The 16,010-nt window shown below is 41.8% G+C and overlaps 1 protein-coding gene across 2 annotated transcripts in view; it reads left to right on the top strand.

Moving 5' to 3' along the window:
• The window catches only part of EIPR1 (EARP complex and GARP complex interacting protein 1), a 91,467-nt gene extending 85,073 nt beyond the window's left edge, over positions 1-6,394 (top strand). For both annotated transcript variants that reach the window (XM_060234414.1, XM_060234425.1), the window contains one exon: positions 6,078-6,394. In XM_060234414.1, the coding sequence (XP_060090397.1) occupies positions 6,078-6,252 (175 nt within the window). In that variant the 3' untranslated portion in view covers positions 6,253-6,394. The remainder of the gene's footprint in view (positions 1-6,077) is intronic.
• The last annotated feature ends 9,616 nt before the right edge of the window (positions 6,395-16,010 follow it).

Raw genomic sequence — 16,010 nt, forward strand, 5'->3', positions numbered from 1 at the left:
GCTGTGAATCAAAAGACAGAATAATTAGTAAAAGAAAAGGAAGCTGAAGGTAGGGCAAATGGAAAGAGGTAGACAACATCTCTGTGTTCTGTATTGAGTGGTAATTAGTATTCATATGCATACAAATATATACAGAGTGGCAAGTAGTCGGGAGGCAAGGGGGAGCAGGGATGTAATTCTGTTTGCGTATACACAAATTACGATGGTGAAGATCCAAAAGGAACTCTCTAATCTAGACTGCTGGGCAATGGAATAGCTAATGTGGTTCATTGTAAAGGCTTAGTGAAGTATATGGTACAAAAATCCTAACCCCATATATGCTGATGCCTGGTGCATAGTCTTCCAAATGGGTGTGCACCATAAATCTATACTAAAGTGTTATGAAACTGGTAATAGTATTTATTCTCAGTCCATTTCCTAGTATTCCCTAACATGGGATTTCTTTCTTTGTCACTACCACACACTGAGTGGGATCCTATCAAACAGATCTGCAGGCGCAAGAGTCTTCAACAAGTCAAGAAAGGCAAGCCTGGGTGAAGTCAGGCATTGTATCCCATTGTGCGTCTCTGCTCGTGCAAGGCATTAGTACAAAGGCAAACTCAACAACTTTCTATACATGCCCCCACGATGAAATTTCCCCATCCCAATTTTTCTGGTGTATCCTGTGTACATGCACAAGCTTCTCTTAACACCCCAGATATACTAAAACCTTCCAAAGCACTGCCAGATGTTTTGATCAGGCCAAGCAAGCAAGCAAAACCAACACAGCGGAACAAAACAAAGAGGTCGTTCTTAAAATAGCACTTGCAGAGTGTGTTGCTGTGGAATGAGATGAACATTCCTTTGGTTTATATATGATGGGGTCACAGATTCAATGATCCTGTTGTGCTATCCTTCTCTAAGATTTTTTGTGACATATCTGGTGGCTGCTTTGCTGTCGGAAGCAGTTGGCCACTAAATGCCATTGTTGAGAAGGAGGATCAGCCAGGGAGCCCTGTTACCTTCATGGGATTCCTCTGTTTTGCCAGTTTTGGAACTTGGATACTAGACACACAGATTCTTGGTTTGATCCAAGAAGGATCAGTTTTTGGTCCCCCTCCTCCCACAAAAAAAAAAAAAAGACAAACCCAAATTCCAAACTCTGGTTTTGAGATAACTTATGTTTCTCTGAGTGAGATGGATGGCAACATTTAAAAACCCAGGAAGAATGGATGCAGCATTTTAGCAGACATGTATATTTTAATTGACTCTTGTTAATACTAACATATGCCTAAGCGTTGGCCACCTAGTGTAAAAACATACATGTAAAAGTGTAAAAAATGTTCAGTCAGTAGGTTTCCAAAGAAGTAGTGATTGGAAGCCATGTTATCTCTGTGGTTTGGTGTAGTGCCAAACTGAGAGCCAATTTGCTGTCATGGTTACAAGCAGCAAACTCTAATCTTGGAGAACCGGGTTTGATTCCCTACTCCCCCACATGCAGCTGTGGGTGTGACCTTGGGTCAGTCACGCATTCTCTCAGAGCTGTTCTCCTTAAGAGCAGTTCTCGAAAGAGCTCTCTCAGCCCCACTTTCCTCACATGGAGTCTGTTGCGGGGAGGGGAAGGGAAAGGAGATTGTAGGCTGCTCTAAGACTCAGAGTGAAGGGTGGGGTATAAATCAAATCTCATCTTCTCCTTCCCTCTTTTTCTTCTTTCCTCTTCTTCCTGCTCCTCCTGTTCTACAGTAAGGCTCCACCTAGAAAAGGTTGGAACTTGTTTAATTTGCTTATTCTGAATGATTATAATTAAACCAAATGATTGGCTCATATTGCATGTTTCCTTGTAAGCAATAAACTGAGTATTTTCTGTCTGACTTCAAAATATGCTGTGCCCTGTAGAGACAGGGCATCTTCAAGGTGCATTTTAATGCTCTCTTTGAGCCTTGGGCTGCCATCTGAACACTCCTTCTGTCGGTACTTGACCAGAACAGTTTCATTTCAGTTGAATGCTTAAGGTCGAACATTTTGATGGCTTGGTGGTTTCTGTTGGCTTTAAGAACCGCATCTTGATATTGTTGAACTTGGTGATGGCCATGTGGGAGTCACAGGTGCTATGAAATCTTAAAGTTAGCTAGCATGAGTAGTAATTAGAAACAGCAGAACTTTATGCAGAAACAATTATTCAGAATGAAGCATGCCTGCATCACCAGTGCTATTCATCCTCAAGCTTAGGCAGTGGGATGGAACTTTTGTGCACCAGAAGCCTTTGGCCAAGTTATTTGATGGTGGTCCCATGCTGTTCACATGGGAGACAAAGGAAATGGGAACCAGCTGTCTGTCTGTCCCGGGCCTTTATCCATAATGGACTGATAATGTGAGAGAGCCAGTTTGGTGTAATGGTTAAGTGTGCAGACTCTCATTCTTGTCTGGAGTACTTTTCTTTAATTAGCATACAGTAAGAAATACAGGCTCTGTTCAGATGTAATGACAAACTGTGGCTTGTTGTTCCAGAAATTAACCTTGAAAATGCTTCCGCTCACATTCATCTTTCCCCCCAACCCCTTGCATGCAGCTTAAATACCGAAAGAATTTCTGGTTCCCAATAAACTGTGGGTTTTAATTATGGCTTGTGCGCAAGAGATCAAAGCCAGTTTGTTGCTTTATCTGATTATGATGTCATGACAGTTTGTAGTCTGTGAATCAGATGGTCTTCAATATTTGAGGGGAGAGAGGAAGCATGCAAAGCTGAGGACTTTCAGGGCTTATTCTCATAATTATCTTAGTTTGTTATTACTTGTGAGTGCAGCAGTCAGATTGGATGGTAGGCTCTCTGATCAATGCTTAAAAGGACACTCCCTAACTTTATAGAGCAAGTTGAGTTGAATAAAAACAAGACCATATCAAACAGAACACGCTGTTGGTATGAATAAAATCTGGGGTTACTGCTTGTCTCTTCCACATTATACTGGTTTAATCCTCATTAGCTTGTATTGACATATTATGGGTTCCCCCCCCCCCATGAATGAAACTGAAGATGGCTCCTTCAGGTTGATCGCAGAATGTGAATGTCAGCATTGCACATGTTGTGGCATCAGGGATTCATGACATTAAGGTGTACTTTAAGGAAACACTACGAAGCCTGAAAGAAACTTATTTCATTGTACTGATGCAAGAATACAATCCAGCTGGCCTTCCTAGACATCTTGAAAGAGTGGGTCAAAGCTCCTTGGCATTTTATCTCTGCTGTTAGTGTGTGTCGCGTGCTGTCACCTTCATCCTTATAGAGAAGATCCTTATGTGATTATTCTGTTCATGAATAGTAATGATCCAAAGCATGAGCTACATTTGATCAAGGTGGAGTGGGGAAGAAACCTTGTGGATTCTCCTAAAGTGCAGGCTTGTGTGGCTGTCACTTAAACAAAGACGGAGGGGGGGAAATAAAGAGCTTTTTCCATTTTGCATTCTACCAGTTTATGTTAATCCCCAAAGGAAGATTCAGCAAAAGACCGAACAATTTACAGAGACTAAATATAGCCAAGCAGAGCAGAATTGCACAACATGTAGTTTCTTTGCAAATGTCATGTGCCTTTCTTTAGCAGTCTTTTCCCCTTATGACTTAAGTTTAATTGTTACACAAAACATTAGTACATTGAAGTACATAATATCAGGCATGAAGAAAATGATGCTGGCCAGCTGTTAGTTCACACCTGTTTATTGAACCCCTTGTTAACCCCTGCCTCCTGGTTAACAGAAAGTCGGCCACATCCCCTGACAGTGGTGTGTGCCATGCATTGCTCCCTTGTTTATTCAGAGACATCTGAAACCCTTCAGGATAATGGAGTCTCAGATAAGTAGGTGAGTGTTGCAGGAGGCACATTGCTGTCTGGGGACATGGCCAACTTTCCTGTAAGGCAGGTGCGTCAGTTTAAGAGGAAGTCTGAAAACACTGTGTATAGAAGGCTAAATATATTTAGTCTCCAGAAAACAATACAGATGATCATAATGCTTTACACTCTCGCTGCATCTGGTTTTGTTGCTAAGCTATTGTGCTAAAAATGACAAGTAGATCATTCCTTGTGTTGAATGTGAGAGACAACAGTGAAGCATTAATGGTATGATGTATTCAGTAGGAACAATTTTAATTATAACTTTCCATCAGCATTGTGCAATTGTAGCAGAACCAGACAGCCGCCATACCTCAAACCCCTCCATGAACACATTTTGAAAAAAAAAAATGGGGGTGGGGATCTGGTGGAAGGAAGCAGCAGTGGCAGGACCAGAAGCTCCCTTTTATAATCCTGTCTTAAATTCTCCTTTTGTTTCTGCAGAAAAGTAAGAGTTGCTGTCTTTCCATTGCATTTCCCTGTGGCCTGCTAAATTATTGCCTGGCACTTATTTGGTTCTTGAAGAATTTATAGACAGACAGACAAAGGTAGTCCCCTGTACCAGTCACTTCCGACTCTGGGGTGACGTCGCATCACAACGTTTTCATGGCAGACTTTTTACGGTGTGGTTTGCCATTGCCTTCCCCAGTCATCTACACTCCCCCCCCCAGCAAGCTGAGTACTCATTTTACCAACCTTGGAATGATGGAACGCTCAGTCAGCCTTGAGCTGGCTACCTGAACCCAGCTTCTGCCAGGATTGAACTCAGGTCATGAGCAGAATTTGGACTGCGGTACTGCAGTTTTACCACTCTGCGCCACAGGGCTCATATATGTATAAGCTTTATATATATATAAGCTTTAACATAGACCATAACAAGTTGGTTGCAACTTATTATCACATTAGTTGTTATAAGTTACAATTCAAATAACAGAATGATTGTTATAGTTATATAAATATATATAAATGCAGTTATATAAATAACATTGTCTGAGATGCATCATGTTGATAATATTAGGAATTTGTTTGTGAGAGACCAGATGTTCTAATGTTGGAAACCATACTAAAGTAAAAGTATCATTTATAATGTCAGTATCTTTAAATTTAAACACCTCTGTGAGTTTTGCCATGATTTTCTTGAAGAATCTTGACTGCATATTGCTATATGTGACTGCTGTGATAATCCCCCCCCCCAGTAGTAGTAAGGCACATCTGGAAGAATGATAAATGTATGGGGATGGGGGAAGCTATAGTACAATCATGGAAAGCAGTGTTAACACTGCCTTGTGAACAGGCCTTGGCTCGGTGGTAGAGCATCTGCTTGGAATGCAGAAAGTCCTAAATTCAATCCCCAACATCTCCAGTTTAAAGGATTGAATAGTAGATGATGCGAAAGACATCTGCCTGAGACTCTGAAGAGCTGCTGCCAGTCTGAGTAGACAGGAGTGTCTTTGATGGATCAGGGGGCTGATTCAGTGTAGAGTGCCAATGAATCTACCTGTTGCTCTTTTTTGCTGACAAGCCAGTGTGGTTAGAACTGAGGAGGCGTGAGATCATATCCCTATTCACAGGGTGACTTTGGGCTACTGAGTCTCTCCCAATCCTAATCTGCCTTGCAGAACTGTGAGGAAAACTAGAGAAAGGGAGACTTTTGCAAACCAGCCCTGAGCCCCTTAGTGGATGATTGGGTTAAAAATGCAACAGATGATTTCCCCTCCATACCTTCACGAAGCTCAGTATGATAAGGTCATATTCTAGGTAAAGTAATTCTAGGTAAAGTAATGAGCATCTTTGTACTTTGCATCAGTAAAAACAATTCTGACTGATTTCAGAATGAGGTTTTCTTATTCATCTTCTCAGTACAATCTGGGAACCCCCTTTTGCCTCCATGTAGTGAGAGGCTAGTCCATTTGAAGTGATTCTGGAGCCAGTTAAACCATCGCTTGTCTCCCTGAATGCCTTTAAAAAATTTTTATTAGGATAATGATATGTGCTGTAACTCTCCATGAGCCTCCAGATACAGAATGAAGAGGATGTGTAAGATACCTTTGCAAATCCCCCAAGTACGGAGTTATTCCTGCCAAGCACCTTCCTTTTGGATTCCCTCACACTAAACCAGCACACATCACATATTGAGGAGGAACTTGACGTTTTCAGAGCCTTATAAATCAGAGCTGCTTCAATCACTTTCTTTTCCCTCCTCTCTTTAAATTCTAGGATTAAAGAGCCACTTCAGGACAGCATAATAGCTACCTACGAAGAACATGAAGACAGTGTCTATGCTGTGGAATGGTCTTCAGCCGACCCATGGCTATTTGCCTCGTTAAGTTATGATGGAAGGCTTGTCATTAACAGAGTTCCCAGAGCTCTTAAATACCACATACTGTTATAAATCTACTCACATTCCTTCAGGTTCATTATTTTTATATTGGTTGATAATTGGAAATACTGTTTCGCAATTGTCACAACTGGAATAGCCACCCTTCTCTCTCTGGTGTAAATATTTGAAAAATAAAAAAAAAATGAAAATAAAATTTGTACTGTTTTCTGTTGAGTGGTGGTTATATATATAGCCAAAGTGGCGCAGATCAGTTTTAAAGCTGCAAGTCACAGTTTACCTTTTGCATGTATATGACATGTCATATTATCTGAATTAGCTGAACACAATAGTGATGTGTGTGTGTGTGTAATGTGGAAAAGGAAAGAGGACAGGGTCCAGAGAAAATGGACTACTTACAATGACACTCTGTCATCAAAGTGATGAATTTTAGTTTTGGACACTAGGTTAGAGAGTTCAACTAGGACAAAACTCATCTAGGATAGGGTAGATCTAGTTCAGGTTCCCATTCAACTAGGATACTCACAGGGAAACGTGGGCTAACCAGTTACTTCTAAAGCCAACCTACTCCCAGGGTGCTTTTGAAGCTAAAATGGAGGGGGGGGCATTTACATTGATGGAGCTGGATAAAAAAGAGGATGATACTTTCACCAAAGTAGTTCCAGAGTGATTCAGTATTCAGACACGTGGGATGTACTGAATCAACCAAATAGTTTTTAGTTTATTTATTTATTTATTTATCTGGGATTTATATCCCGCCCTTCCCACCGAGTGGCTCAGGGCGGCTTACAACATATATAAAACTAACATAAAAGTATAAAATTACACTTTAAATTAACATTTCACAATATATAATTAAAATCAAACATTTGTTATAACTATACATCATTAAAACAGCCAGCAGTCGTGGAGCTACACTCTATTCAGCTTCAGATAAAAATTCAGTATACAATATACAGCATTCAGTAGTCGGTATACAGGGCCGTTAGTTGTGGGCCAGCCGGAAGAGGACTGTCTTACAGGCCCTGCGGAATTGGGTGAGATCCCGCAGGGCCCTTACCTCCTCCGGCAGCTGGTTCCACCAAAATGGAGCCATTACAGAGAAGGCCCGGTCTCTTGTGATCTTCAAGCGGGCCTCCTTTGGCCTGGGGACAACCAAAAGATTTTGAGATCCCGATCTCAGTGCTCTCTGGGGAACATGCGGGGAGAGACGGTCCCTCAGGTAGGCAGGTCCTAGACCATATAGGGCTTTAAAGGTAATAACCAGCACCTTGTATCGAACTCGGTAGGATATTGGCAGCCAGTGCAGCGCCCGAAGTCCCGGCTGAATGTGCTCCCACCTTGGGAGCCCCAATAACAACCGGGCGGCGGCGTTCTGCACCAGCTGCAATTTCCGGGTTCGACACAGGGGCAGCCCCATGTAGAGGGCATTGCAGTAGTCCAGCCTCGAGGTGACCGTAGCATGGATCACCGTTGCTAGATCGTCGCGTTCCAGGAAGGGAGCCAGCTGTCTAGCCCGCCTAAGATGGAAGAATGCGGACTTGGCAGTGGCTGCTATCTGGGCCTCCATAGTTAAGGAAGGCTCCAGAAGTACCCCCAGGCTCTTGACCCTGTGCGCCGCCATCAGCGGCGCACCGTCAAAAACCGGAAGGGGTATTTCCCCCCCTGGGCCACGACGGCCCAAGCAAAGGACCTCTGTCTTCGCTGGGTTTAGCCTCAGCCCGCTCTGTTTGAGCCACCCAGCCACAGCCTGTAGCGCCCGGTCCAGATTTTGTGGGGCGGAGACCGGCTGGCCGTCCATAAGCAGATAAAGCTGGGTGTCATCAGCATACTGGTGACAACCCAGCCCGTACCTTCGGGCAATCTGGGCGAGGGGACGCATGTAGATGTTAAATAACATCGGGGAATCAACCAGTGAGTTTTTACCTCTCCAAAACAATTCTGTAAGTTTTTTACATGTCCAAAACAAATAGCCATTTACTTCATTCATAGACATCAACACCTTTCTTGTTCATGATGGCTGTAAGTATGACTTGTTTGCCATGCTCCCATTCTTTGACTCTCTTCTCCTTGCACATGGGGCATCTTGGCTTAGAAAGCCTTCAAACTAACTTTGAGTTCAGACATAAGGGGTAATTTGGTTTTTTTTCCTTCTCATATACTGGGATTAAAGTTTGATTTAGAATCCCAGTTTGTATGGAGGGAAAAGATATGACAGCAAGAGGGAAAAGGAGGGAGGGTGTGAATGTGCCAGGTAGTGGCATGTATTCATTGAACAAATACTGCAACCTTCCTACAGCCTAAGGAGCCTTCTAATGGAAGAGCCAATTATAATGGAGGAAAGCTCTTTGGGCTGGGGTCTGTGGTTGGATAGCTGTCACTACTTATGACTTTTTTGTAAAAATGACATAAATACTGGTAGAAAAAAATAATCCAGTAGAACCCGAAAGACTAACAAAATTTGTGGTAGAATATAAACTTTTGTGAGTCACTCAGATAATTGCATACCCTGCCACAAATTTTGTTAGTCTTTCAGGTGCTAGTGGACTCTTGCTCTTTTCTGCTCCTGTAGACAGAATTAACATGACTATTCATCTTGAAAAAATACTGGGTTCAACAATTTTCCCCTCCCCCCTGGTTAGGGCTAGGGAAGAGAATGGATTCATGGGAGTGAAAGGCTGTGTGATAGTGTTATCTCACATTTTAAGAAGAACTATACATTTTAAATAATAAAAATTATGGTTTCTGATTATAGGAGTTTCATGGGCACTAATTGGCTGCTCCTCTAAGGATAAACTAAGTCTGTGTGTAAGGTGCCATCAAGTTCCAGCTGCATGGTGTAGTGGTTAAGAGCAGTGGACTCTTAATCTGGAGAATCTGATTTGATTCCCCACTCCTCCTCCACATGAAGCCTGCTTGGTAACCATGGGCCAGTTCTCTCAGAACTCAGCCTCACCTACCTCACAAGGTGCTTGTGAAGAAGAAGAAGAAGAAGAAAAAGACTGCAGGTTTATACCCTGCCCTTCTCTCTGGATCAGAGACTCAGAGCAGCTTACAGTCTCCTATATCTTCTCCCCCCACAACAGACACCCTGTGAGGTGGGTGGGGCTGAGAGGGCTTTCACAGCAGCTGCCCCTTCAAGGACAACAACTGTGAGAGCTATGGCTGACCCATGGCCATTCCAGCAGGTGCAAGTGGAGGAGTGGGAAATCAACCCTGGTTCTCCCAGATAAGAGTCCGCACACTTAACCACTACACCAAACTGGCTCTCTTGTGGTGGAGAGAGGAAGGAAATATGATTGCAAGTTGCTTTGAGACTCCTCAAGGTAGAGGAAAGCAGGGTATAAAATCCTACTCTACTACTACTTATGGTGACCACATGAGGTTTTCAAGGCAACAGACTAATAGAGGTGGTTTGCCATTGCCTGCTGGTCTTGGTGGTCTCCCGACCAAGTACAAACGAGGGCCAACCCTGCTTAATTGCCAAGATCTGATGAGACTGGGATAACCTGGCCTATCCAGTTTAGGAATGCCAAACTATAGGCTCTCCCAAATGCAAACTTCCAGACTTCTTATTAACTTGCATTGCCTCAGAATAGTACTGGAATGCACTCATTTGTGTGTTTTGGGAAACCCAGAAAGTTCACCTTTCAACAGTGAGAGGAAGCAAGCCAACAGTTGCCTCGAGCCTAATTTCCGTTCACTTGAGAGTTCTTTTGTGGGACAACAGCAGCAGCAGGCGCTAGAGAGAGATCAGTGTCCTTTCTCCAGTAGGGCTATCCCCTCCCCTCACTGAATTCTAGCCATAACAGGTTACAGCTTAAATAGAACTTAATCTGAGTGCTAGTATAATGCTAACTGAAAAAGTAACTGGGGGGAGGGGGGGAAGAGTTTGTATATTTTTAATTCTGTGCATGTTTTCTCAGAAGTATGTCCCACTGTATTCAATGGGGCTTACTCCTGGGTAAAAACATCTACGTGCCACCATTGTCCACTGCCAAATATTTTTGTGTCCCTGCTTTTTCTTCTCATCCCGATTGTTCCTGTTACAACTTCTGTTACTTTTGGTTCAAGTGAACGTGTTTCAGTGGTTGTGCAGAAGGCATTGTAAGGGCCAAATAAGCTGAGAAAAATGCTAGTAGGCCGGGAGGGGGGTGGGGAGAGATCAATACCACCCTCCTGCTATAATTCCTGCTGTTGCTATAGTGACTGCTTGTGCTCCTGTTCAAAGGGTCAGCCTATTCCTAACCTTCCCTTGTCTTTACCCAGCTGCTGGATCGAAACACATCTAAACGTGATTTTTCATGTGTGTACATTGCTGCCGATACGGACTGTAAAAATGTGACAGTTTGTAGGGCCAAGAAAACCCTTGCGTTATTTTTTAAAAAAAAACACGCTGGCTTTTCTCTGACTAATAAGCCTGTGCAGACGAACTACAGATCTAAATTTATAACGCCTATTACCTCTTTCTTTCCCTCTGTATTTCAACATTTCCCACGTTTCCTCAGTAATTAGCATCACCCTTAGGGCTTTTCCTCCAAGGTTTAATATCTCATCCATTTCAGACCAGATCAACTTGACACTCTGCAGGAACTAACAGCTTGAGCTCTTCTTGGCTTCAGCAGTAAACCCTTGCTAATGAATAAATAGTGGGTTTTATTTTTTAAAAAGTGTGGGTGAGTTCAATTTCTTATTTTTTAGTGAAGAAACTAAGCTTTACAGAATAGATCTGACTTGCCTGTAAAAGTGATCTATAACCTCATACTTCACAAGGCCATTGTTCGTATATGGAATATGCTATGTGAATAATTAGTAATAATGCTAACAGTGGGCTTCAGCTCTTGGAAGGAAAATTGTAGTATGAAAACATTAACCAGTTTTTAACCAGGAAGAGGCTGGCCCAGCTTCCCTCTTTGCTAATATATCAATATGGTTCCTGAACCTTGGGCGTATATCATCACCAGACCCTCAACAGGTCACTCTGTTATCTGTGCTTTCCCACTCAAATTCTCTTTGTTTCCCACATTATCTGTGAGTCATGTCTTGGGCTTGGTAAAGCCTGTTCACCTTTGTTTTTTAGCTGCTTTTATTAAAGTTTTCCCTTTTGTATAATAGTTTCAGAACTCCTTGCAGCCATTGTGATGTTTTGACTGACCACCATTTTTAGTGACCATTCAGATGGTTCCTTAGAAAATCCACCATGATATTAGATAACTTGTGTCTACATACCAAGTCAGTTTCATAGGCATACAAGATGGCAGCATCATAATGGAGATGTTACATTATTTATTTATTACTTTAAATTTCTACCCCGCCCTCTCTACAAGCAGACTCAGGGAGGCCAACAGTCAGTTCAGACATTTATATTTACAATTTAAAACCAATAAAATACAATTACAATTAAAACTTTCCATGGTGCTGTACAACTTCGATATAGGTGGGCTCTTCTTTCCTGATAGTGATCGTAGAGTAATCATAGCTCTTTAGTGGTGGGGTGGCAGTCCTCTCCCAGTTTAGATGTTAAAGGCCTGTCAGAACAGTTCAGTTTTTCAGGCCCTGCAGAAAGTAGAGAGATCCTGCAGGGCCCTTATGGCCTCTGGGAGGGCATTTCACATTTCTGGTGCTGCCACCGAAAAGGCCCTAGCCTGTGTGGAGCATAGCCTGGCCTTCTCTGGTCCAGGGTTGGACAATAGATTTTGTGTCCCTGAATGCAGTGCTCTCTGGGGAACATGCGGAGAAAGGCAGTTCCATAGATAGGCAGGCCCCCGACTATAAAGGGCTTTAAAGGTCAACACCTTGAAACGGACTCGGTAGGTAGCCAGTGCAGCTCTTTCAGCACTGGCTGAATGTGCTCCCATCGAGGGAGCTCCATTAACAGCTGTGCCACAGCGTTCTGCATTAACTGTAGTTTCCAAATCAGAGTCAAGGGCAACTACTAAAATGTTTCTTGGTCATCATTACAACAATGGGTGCAGCTAATGGATTTTTAAAAATTATTTATATTGCATTCTTTCTCAGAGAGGAATCAGAAGTGACTATTACATTCATGCATGCACTTCCAAAGGCTAACATCTCAATTTCTTGTTATTTTGCATTGCCTCTGAACACCGCTGAAATGCTCACATATGAACCAAGTACCAGTTCAAGTGACTATAGTTATGGAAATGTGGAGGTTCAAGCCTGAGTGAATCTGAACCACAGGCACCCCGGATATCTCTGTGTCAGACTGGGTGCATAAGCCATGCAATCTTATTTGATGAAGCTACCTAAGCTATAGCAGCAGAGAAGAAATTGGTAAAGAAAATGGACTGCTCATTTTTTCATGTGACTTGAATACTGCTCACTGGACAAATCTGCACTTTAAAAAACAGATATTTTGAGGCAAAAACATGAGAATATTTGATTATGTCATAGTCTGTGATGTTTCAAGCTGCAACAGTTAGTGTATTTATCAAAAACAAGCATACGACACCCCCCCCAAAAAAATTGTATAGAAGTTGTGTAATAACTTAGGCATAACAATAACATCAACAGAAAAGGCAAGAGTCATAAAATCATAGGAAAAGAATTTTATCAGACTTGCTCAGTAATATTAAATATATCCTACTTGAGCAATGATATACTAGCACAGGTTCCTACAATTTAGGGTTGTTTTCTTGTTCGTTTTTCTGTAAAAGATGGATAAAACACTAAGATGGGTGTGAGGACAAAATACAAAGAAGGAAATAGGCATCCCCCCCGCACCCCCATGTATTATTACATTAGGTACATGTACATTAGGTGGTTAAAGTTCGAGGAAAAGAGAATGGGGAGAATTTCCATCTTGATCAAAATTAGTCTTATGTATTGAATGCATATAATTCTTTAATTCCTTGAAAATAAATTCAGTTTTAAGGAGGCAGGGTTTTGCATTGACCTGAATCAGGTCCTCAGGTTCTGAGGTGCCAGACTTCCATCTGACTATTCCTGTGTTAGGAGTATTGCTACAATTTTAGCCTACTTTCCCAATTTACTTTTATTTTAAAGAAACAATCTGTGGAAATGAACTGACTTGAGAATACTGTGTGTGTTATGGGTACCCAGGGATGAGTCATTTGCTGTTAAAGGACTTAATAGGAAATTATTTTCATAATAGGGTTGGATCCAGAGCTGCCCTTTGAATATGACACTCATTGAATCCAACCCATAATTTGCATATGCCATTTCTTTATTAAGAAAACAACACTATTTGCCTTTGACTTTTGAGATGTTAATGCTTAATGAAGAGATTAAAAGAGGAGCTTTAGGTTGGCACCATTGTGGGCATTCAGTTTTCCTCTTTAGCACTTACCACCCACTCCTGCAACATTAACAAACCTATTATGTATAATTTTGAAATTTTATAATAACATATAATAACAAGGAACTGTGAATTTCCAAGTGCGTGTTTGGTACTCAGTGCAAAGTCTGCAGAAATCAATGGAAATGTTTATGTGTACATGCGTGCACGTGTGCATGTGTACTTTCAAAAAATAATTTTACAGCCATGGCCTGTAAAATGAGCACTAAGGGAGAAATGGTTAACAGCAGCCCTACCCTAACCCAGTGGTTCCATGCACAGAAACAAATTCCTGAATGTACAAAGCACTCACTGTTGGGGAAGCCTGCCATTGAATCCAGGCCCAAAAAGATCAAATCTTTGTTTGCTGGGTTTTTCATTATAGATTTTTCACTCTCTTCTCTCTTCTTGAGTTTCTTTTCCCCCTAAGTGTCTTTCAAGAATACACCTTTGCTTACATTTGTTCTATTTCTTTAAAAAGGTTTTAAAATTATTTTAAAGCAGAAGCACTATCTAAAACACATCATTTCTAAAGGTTCATTGAGATATTGTTTTCAGTGTGTGTGTGTGTGGGGGGGGGGAATGCATGACTTTCTTCCCTGTTGTAGTTCCAGACCTGTCTACTTGTGTCCTAAATTGTACATTTTCTAAAAACAAACATAACTGTCTGAAGGTGCTTTCATGTTACAAAAATTTAGTCTTTGTATTAAAATCTGGGTCCAAACTCCAAGGTAAGGAGGAAAGATAACTCAACTAAGAGCAGTCCTAAACAGGGTCTGCCCAGAATCCTGCACTGTTCTATTGAATGAGGCTTGCTCCCAGGTAAGTGTTCTTAGCATTGCACTGTTTCCAGAATTCTACTGCTGTGAGGCTGTAATATTGTGTTTTGCTCTCCGAAGCTGTGTACTTCTATATAGAAACAAGAATATAGTACTTGTTTGTACATACACTAAACATACTCTATGTATGGGCAGAGAAAGAAGGTAAGGATAGATGGTCCAAAATAAGAAAGTGCATAATGTCATAAAGGAAGAATGTGATTTTTGCTGCCTCCTTTCTGGTGGCTGTCCCTAGGGCAGAATCCAAGAAAGAGGTGCCCAATAGTTGTGTGTATCTTGTTTTCTAAAAGTGTTGCCTATTATTTGTGAATGCAAGTCTTTAAGCCTTTAATGATGCTACCATCTGGTGAGCATCGAATGTTCACAAGATGTCTTATTTATTGGTTAGTCAATAAACCAACTGAGGAGACACAATTGAGACACATTTGAGGAGGAACCACATCTCATTGCTAGAGCATCTGCTTTGCATGCAGGATGCCCCAGGTTCAATTCCTGGTATATCCAATAGGATAGAGAGAAATTCACAGCAAGTAGGGTGCTATTTTCATTCCTGTTGCTGTTCATGTAGAAGCTGATATTTCTCCATTCAGAGCTTTCAATGTGCATTCTTTAAGTACAAAGAACACCCACTCCAAAAGTTTCTGGAATGAGACTTTTCACTCATCACTGCACAGGATGCACTGCACACATACACTTCCACAGGATGGCCCTAGTTTATACAGAATAATCAGCTTCCTTAAAGACTCAATTTGTGAAAAGGTAACAAAGTTTGGGGCTCTGACCTGAATAGCTCAGGCTAGCCCAGTCTTGTGAGATCTCATAAGCTAGGCAGGGTCGGACCTGGCTAGTATTTGGAAGGGAGACCACCAAGGAGTACTGGGGTTGTAACATGGAGGTATGCAATTGCAAATCTCCTCTTAATATCTCCTGCCTTGAAAACTCTATGGGTTCACCAAAAGTCATCTGTGACTTGATGGTACTTTCCACCTCAACAAAGTTTGGGACAAATAAGTCAAGTTACTATACAATTGACAGTCTTTTCCCACTGGATGTTAAGCTTAAAACTGGAAAACTAATTTCTCTCTCAAGTTGTGTTCTTTGTTTCACACACAGAGACTGTTTATAGTATTGGAACAGTCTTCTCCAGAGTCTATTGTTTTTCCAAAGCCACACCACGCTGGCTCTGAAACAGACTCTGTTTTTTAGACCTTTCTCACACTACAGAGTCTCAAAAGCCACCACTCAATCTCCAACCAGCCTCTAACTGCCTAACAGCCACCCTCTTCTCGACAGCTGCAGTTCCCCAATCAGAGTGAATTCTATGGGCTGTCAATAAGGTCAGCTAATTCTCTCTCTGCCAAGCAGCACTGCCTTTAAGCATGCTTCTGCTTGCTGTCTGTCACAACCACAATAATTTCTATAAAGTCAAGAACTTTTGATGGAGGGTGGCTTGGAATAATTCTCTGGTGATGCAGCAAGCACATCATTACTCCTATAAATGGAGCTAGCCATTTTGAGTAGGTTTCTTCTTTAACCTTAGTTCTTGACATAACCTTGAAGTTTTGTTGTTCTTGTAGACAGATGCTAGTGATTCGTATTAACTTGCTGGATAACCAGAAGTATTCTTGAGTTTTAATGTTCAGAACTGCAGCCTG

This window comes from Heteronotia binoei, chromosome 1, assembly GCF_032191835.1.
Source record: "Heteronotia binoei isolate CCM8104 ecotype False Entrance Well chromosome 1, APGP_CSIRO_Hbin_v1, whole genome shotgun sequence".
Taxonomy (NCBI): domain Eukaryota; kingdom Metazoa; phylum Chordata; class Lepidosauria; order Squamata; family Gekkonidae; genus Heteronotia; species Heteronotia binoei.